This window comes from Falco cherrug, chromosome 8 (genome assembly GCF_023634085.1).
Source record: "Falco cherrug isolate bFalChe1 chromosome 8, bFalChe1.pri, whole genome shotgun sequence".
NCBI lineage: Eukaryota > Metazoa > Chordata > Aves > Falconiformes > Falconidae > Falco > Falco cherrug.
The window spans coordinates 61,961,001-61,967,000 of record NC_073704.1 but is presented as its reverse complement, the minus strand read 5'-3'; the positions used below and the strand labels follow the sequence as shown (position 1 = coordinate 61,967,000).

Below are 6,000 nucleotides of genomic sequence, written 5' to 3'. Positions count from 1 at the left end.
GTACCAGCACTTGAGGTACTATGTTCATTTTCAAAATCTGCCAAATAGGCCTGAAGCTTCACTATTAAACTGAAAGCAAGCAAGAACTAATTCTATGACAGGAGGAATTACTATTTCCTAAAAACAAAAACCAAGAGTATGTATCTCGCCTTTGGCCAATATGCTGATGGACAAGAGCTTATCTTTCCTTTAAAGCTTTACATCTATGCCTTTAGTTTGCAGGCTTTTACCCTTACCCCAGCCAGGCTATAGGTTAAAGTTTACTTTTCATGTGCAAACACATCCCAAGCCAGATCTGTGCTTCTCCGTAGCGGGTGGAAGCAGGCAAATCCTTCGGCAGAGAGTGGCTGTTAGGAAGTCCCGGTCCCAGCAGGCCCCTGGGGCTGCAATACCGGCTTATAACAAAACACGTTGTTGGAGCGAATTACCCTTCAATCATAACATCCTGTCAAGTCCTAGGGGTGACATTTCCCCTGGTTGCAAGAATTTTTGGCCTGAACTAATTTAAATCAACACTGAAATCCCTGCCAACCTCCAGCAGCGGCTGTGGCGCGGCGGCCTTGGCTCGGGCTGCGAGGGCGGCACGCAGGAACGCATGTGGCAGCCATGCGGGGGCTCGGCAGGGCCTGCGGCGGCGAACTCGCTGCAAACCAACCGATTTGCATTGCACGCTGGCAGGGCCCGGGCCCGGGGCTGCTCTCCGGACCCGGCAGGCCTCCGCCCCCCTCAGCTGAAGAGCCTCTGGGCTCCCAGAGGAGCGCGGCTGTGGGAATCGTGTCCCTGACCGGAGGCCTCTTCCCACAGCCACACCGACGGGGCGCGGAGGAGGAAAAGCGCAGGCTGGGCGAAGCTGGCCAGCCCACAGCCAGCGCACGGAGCCGGTCCCTGGGCGGCACACCCGCCCCAGCCCCGCCGTAGCCTCCACCGGCAGCTCGGCCGCGGCGCCCGCCCCGCTGCAGGACAAGATGGCAGCACGCCACCCACGCGGCCGCACGCACACACGCACGCGCGGCGGCGGCGGCGCACCGGAAGCGGAAATGGGCCAGGGCTCCGGCGGAAGTGGCCGTTGTCCGGGGAGACGCAGCGCTGCAGGGGTGGCCGGCGCCGGGGCCGGGGCTGCGCCGAAGATGTGGCGGCTGCTGCTGGCGCTGGCCTGGCTCGGTAGGGCCCTTCCTGCAGGTGAGGCCGGTGGGCTTCGGTGCTGGCGGCCGCGGTGGGCGCCAGGGGCCGGGGCGTGGGGTGCGGGGAGGCCGGGGCTGTGCCGCAGCGCGGAGCTGACACCTCCCTCCCGGCGTAGGGGCGTTGGCGGAGCAGAGCGCCGGCGGGCAGCCCCGCTCCCCCGGGGCCAGCTCCGCGCAGGGCGGCGGCGAGCCGGTGCGGTACCGGACTGCGGAGATGGCAGACGCGATGCTGGGCAGCGGGCTCCCCGCGCAGCAGGCCGTGGTGCTCTCGGTGGTGCCGGGGGAGGCGAGGGATGGCCAGGCGTCCGCCGTCACTACGGGGGCTTGCGATGCGGCGGCCGGAGGCGCTGCGTGTGGCGCTGGGAGCAGCCCCGCGGCTCCCCTCGGACCGGCGGGCGGCCAGGGCCGGGAGCAGGCCGTGCTGGAGACGGTGCTGCCCGCGCCGGCCGAGGACTCGAACGGCACCGATAGCACCAAAGCTCCCAAAGTGAACTGCGAGGAGAGGAACACAACTGGCGTCGAGCGCTTCACACTGCAGATCCTGAATGTGTCCCAGGTGAGCAGATCGCCCGGTTCACTGCTCGGTGTTGTTTTGAACACGTGAGGATGGTGGAAAATGCCCTGTCAGCACCCTGGGTTTCTTTCAGTTTGAGTTAACATATTTCCTCATGTAACATGCTCTGTGCTAGCAAAAAGAGGCAATGTCCGGGAAGGAGGCCTTTTGTGTCATTCTGAGCAAAAAATGACGGAGATACAGTTCAGTCCACGTGCCTCTGTCTTCATCTGTGTGACTGCAGTCAACTGTCAGCTTTTGTGCTGCATGGATTAACTGTCTCTTTCTGAATTTGTTAATGGCATTTATTGTTGGTGCCTATTTCTAGCTTGTTTCTTGTAGTAGTCACGTGTGTGTAGATATATATTTTTAAAAAAGTTAATTACATTTTTCCATCTGTTTTAAAAAGGTTAAACAAACGTGCAGCTACTTGATCTACTTAACAAATATTGTCAAGTGTCTAATCAATTGCTGAAAGATGCATTCCTATGTAGATTTTAACTCTTAAATATATAATTGTCTATGTTTGGTTTTCTTCTGCTTTCTCTAAGGACCTGATGGAGTTCTTAAACCCAAACAGCAGTGACTGTACGTTAGTCTTGTTCTATACACCATGGTGTCGCTTTTCTGCCAGTCTGGCACCTCATTTTAATTCTTTACCTCGAGCATTTCCAACTCTTCGCTTCCTGGCACTGGATGCATCTCAGCACAGCAGGTAACTTACACTTCCTGTGCTCTAGCATCAGTTTATTTCCGTTACCAAGCTTTGTGTTATAAAAACAGGAGTAATTTTTTTTTTCTTATAAAGCAACTATTTACTTTAGCAAAACTGACACTTCCTGTGTCGTGACTATCTTTGTTTCTTCCTCCAGTGGATTTCTTTTCATTCATGCTTTGTATTTTCTTTATGCCCACCAGTTTGTCAACTAGATTTGGAACTGTGGCTGTACCCAATATCCTCCTTTTCCAAGGTGCTAAACCTATGGCTAGATTTAATCATACAGACAGAACGCTGGAAACACTGAAAGACTTCATTTTTAATCAAACAGGTATGTGAATCAGCCCTGATGTGTCTGTAAGAAGAACAGGCTGGCTTTTAGCTCCAAACTGGGCTTTCCTCTCGCTGATGTTTGGCCTTTCAGATGAATTTCATGAAGATCCTGAGAGGACCCAATAAAGGTTTATATAATCAGTTGCTGCAGTGAGCTGGATTTCAGGGTGTGCTGAACATTGGGCTGCTGTCTCAAGAGTGGGGAGAAACAGAAAAAGTGGGGTTTAACTAGAGAGAGTGCTAGGTTTGAGCACATCTTCCTGCCCAAATATTTAATTTGGGAATAAAGGCAGATAAACCTTGGGGTCATTGCCAGTGCCATGTAAGGCTGAGAGCAGCTGGGCGGTAAGATGGTTTCAGTTCTTGTGCTGGAGGAGACAAAAGGAATCCAGTTACCGTGACCTAGCTGTGCACACTGTGAGCGCAGCTCCAGCACAGTCCTTCTGTGCTTCTGTAAAGAAAAATGAACCAAAAACCATATATAGGCCTACCAGGGCCTTCATTAGAGGCCAAAAATTGCTACATTTGCAGAAATACTCAAAACAACACAAACAAAAAAAAACTTCACAAAAAGAAAGAAACCCACAAACTTATACAAGGCTGTGCTGTGGAGCGACAGAACAAGCCTTCTCCTATTATGAAAACACACACAAAAAATCAGTTTGGTTTTATGTAACTAAACTACACACTAGATAAATGTTAACACACAGGGGGCACCCTGCCAAAATTCTTAGTACCTGTGCCTTAGTCTGAGAACAGGGACAAAGGCTCCAAACAGAAGCAACTTCTCTGTATTTAATGTGTATTACCAGTTTTGATCAAGTGCTTCCTCTTTTAGGTATAGAAGCTAAAAGCGATGTGGCCGTGACTGAGGAAGACTGGGAAGGCCCCCTGCCCAGCGTTCTGACGAAAGGCATAGACTGGCTGCTTCTGTTTTCTTTGCTCTTTCTGGCTAGCTTTGTCATGTATGCTACTGTTCGAACGGAGAGCATTCGGTGGCTGATCCCAGGACAGGAGCACGAACATCAGGAATAATCTGAGATGCCAAAGGAGGGACGGAATTTCCCGCTTCCTGGTGAAGCAAGAGTTTGTATGGACTAAAAGTATGTAGGAATGAACTGTTGAATTTGTTTGCTGTAATTTATAACCTCGACTAAAAATCTGCTTTATTTATCAGCTACTGAATCTGTAAAAAGCAAATTCATAGCGATTTATGTGATAAGTAAACAAACATGAACTAAAAAATTATTTATTAAGCTACTCTGACTGGCTTATTTTTCATGGACTGTAATGTAAATAGGTGATGCTTTGCTCCTCTGAAGAGGTCCCTGAGCTTTGTAGATTGAGTAAGGTTTTTACAGCACGTTGGCCTGTATGTGTGGCACTGCTTGGCACAGGAGCCAGGTTACTTCTGCTCTGGTAGAATCCATGGTTCATTTACAGAACACACAGGCATGTGTGCTTCCACGTGGACAATGTGGTAAACATGATAGGAATAGGATGTGTTAGCCCACACAGGTCATACTCAGGTTTTGGCTGGTATATTCCTGAAATACAACATTTTAAAGGAAAACGCTGATGAATGGTGATGTTGCTAGATTAGTTTGACAATAAAATTAACTATGGAGAAAAAGGTGTTTAAAAAAAGTAGCATACTTAAAATGAGTTATTCCATTGTATATCAGCAATAACAGTTGCGGAGCGTTATACACGACCCTTGACAGGGTGACTGTGTCCCACCTTTGGTGCTGGGGTTGGATGCTGGTTTTCTGCTTCACTGTGCTGGAGGAGTTTTGACTTTGTGGTAGTTCTTTGTAAGATTTAGAATAACTTCCAAAGTTTGCCCCTTTATTTGGTATACATGAATAATTTACCACATTTCTGTAGAACTATATTGTGTTCATTGTCCTTACTCTTTTTTTTTAAACGGGTTTTTAGTGTAACCATTTAAGTCAGTTTCTTACAGGACTAAAACTTCTCAAGTGTGGATCATCTGCCTAAATATGCAAGACCAGTTTTGAGATTTATTTAAATTTCTGCTTACATGGTTTGCTGGTTGCACAGTCTACAGCTGAGGTTATGTAAAGAATTTAGATGGGTTTTAGTTGTAATTAGTCTGGAAGACTCTGAATAAGGCATGGGTACGTTGTGTTTTTTGGATTATGTGCTTGTGTAGCATTTATACATGGTGGAGGCTTGCCTTAGGACCCTGATGGGAAGCTTTGGAGTGCAAATTAAGATGAAAAAAATACAACCATAGGATTTCTTGTTTGACAAAGAGCTTATATCCCTGCAACGTCATTCTTTGGGTGTTTTCCTGGTGGCTCTTTCTTTCCCCTTTGGAAACCTGAGGTCCTTGTGTACAAAAAGGAAACTGCGCTGAGAAAACTGGGATTACTGGAGATAAAGCTAGGATGTATTTTATTAATACATTGATTTTCACATTAATACACAATAGTTAATCGCTGGGATGTATTCTATAAAGAGTCAAGATTTTTAATGGAACAGTGGCGCATTCTTGCCTCTGCCAACGGCAATTAATTTGAGAGGCGCGGGGCTGGGCTCCCCGCAGTAATTAGCGCCGCGGCGCTCAGGCGGGGGGGGGGGGGGTCGGGGGCGGCTGGGGCAGCGCTGCGGCACCGGGCTGAGCCTGCAGCCCGCTGGCTCCGGCAGCCGCGGGCCGGGCCGGGCCGTTCCCTTCCCCCGCGCCGGGCAGCGGCCGGGCCGGTTCCGTTCCGTTCTGCTCCCCCTGCCCCGGGCAGCGGCCGGGCCGGTTCCGTTCCGTTCTGCTTCCCCCCGCGCCGGGCAGCGGCCGTTCCGGGCCGTTCCGCTTCCCCCTGCCCCGGGCAGCGGCCGCTCCGGGCCGTTCCGGTCCCCCCCGCGCCCGGCAGCGGCCGTTCCGGGCCATTCCGTTCCGTTCCCCCCGGCCGGCAGCTCCCCGCCCGCCGCTCCCCCCCGCCCCGGAAGGCCGCCGTGGGGGGGCGGCCCCTGCCCGCCATTTGCGGCGGCGGCGGGCGCGGTGCGGGGCCATGCGCGGCGGCGGGGCCGGGCTGCGGGCGCTGCTGGCGGCGCGGCGGGCGGCGGGCGCGGCGCGGCGGGGAGCGGCCATGGTGAGGGGCGCGGGGCGGTGCGGGGTGATCGTGCCTTGTGCTAACTGAAGCGCAGGTTTGGCCCCCTCCAGCCTGCCGCGTTTTGTGCCGTTCAATTATAATGGC

The 6,000-nt window shown here is 52.0% G+C and overlaps 2 protein-coding genes across 9 annotated transcripts in view; both read left to right on the top strand.

Annotated features, from left to right (window-relative positions):
- The first annotated feature begins 1,022 nt into the window (after positions 1-1,022).
- Positions 1,023-6,000, top strand: part of TXNDC15 (thioredoxin domain containing 15) — a 27,406-nt gene continuing 22,428 nt past the window's right edge. For 7 of the 8 annotated variants that reach the window (XR_008733417.1, XR_008733416.1, XR_008733415.1 and 4 more), the window contains exons 1-5: positions 1,023-1,179; positions 1,298-1,737; positions 2,286-2,449; positions 2,653-2,783; positions 3,624-3,888. Coding sequence is in view for 1 of the 8 variants with exons in the window: in XM_055717536.1 (XP_055573511.1) it covers positions 1,038-1,179; positions 1,298-1,737; positions 2,286-2,449; positions 2,653-2,783; positions 3,624-3,820 (1,074 nt within the window). In the remaining 7 variants the exon portion in view is untranslated. Of the gene's footprint in view, positions 1,180-1,297; positions 1,738-2,285; positions 2,450-2,652; positions 2,784-3,623; positions 4,046-6,000 lie in introns of those variants that run through there. The other variant, XM_055717536.1, reaches the window with a different exon arrangement.
- The window catches only part of PCBD2 (pterin-4 alpha-carbinolamine dehydratase 2), a 24,492-nt gene continuing 24,233 nt past the window's right edge, over positions 5,742-6,000 (top strand). Inside the window, exon 1 of the mRNA XM_027807302.2 lies at positions 5,742-5,895. Within this exon, the coding sequence (XP_027663103.2) occupies positions 5,815-5,895 (81 nt within the window). The 5' untranslated portion in view covers positions 5,742-5,814. The remainder of the gene's footprint in view (positions 5,896-6,000) is intronic.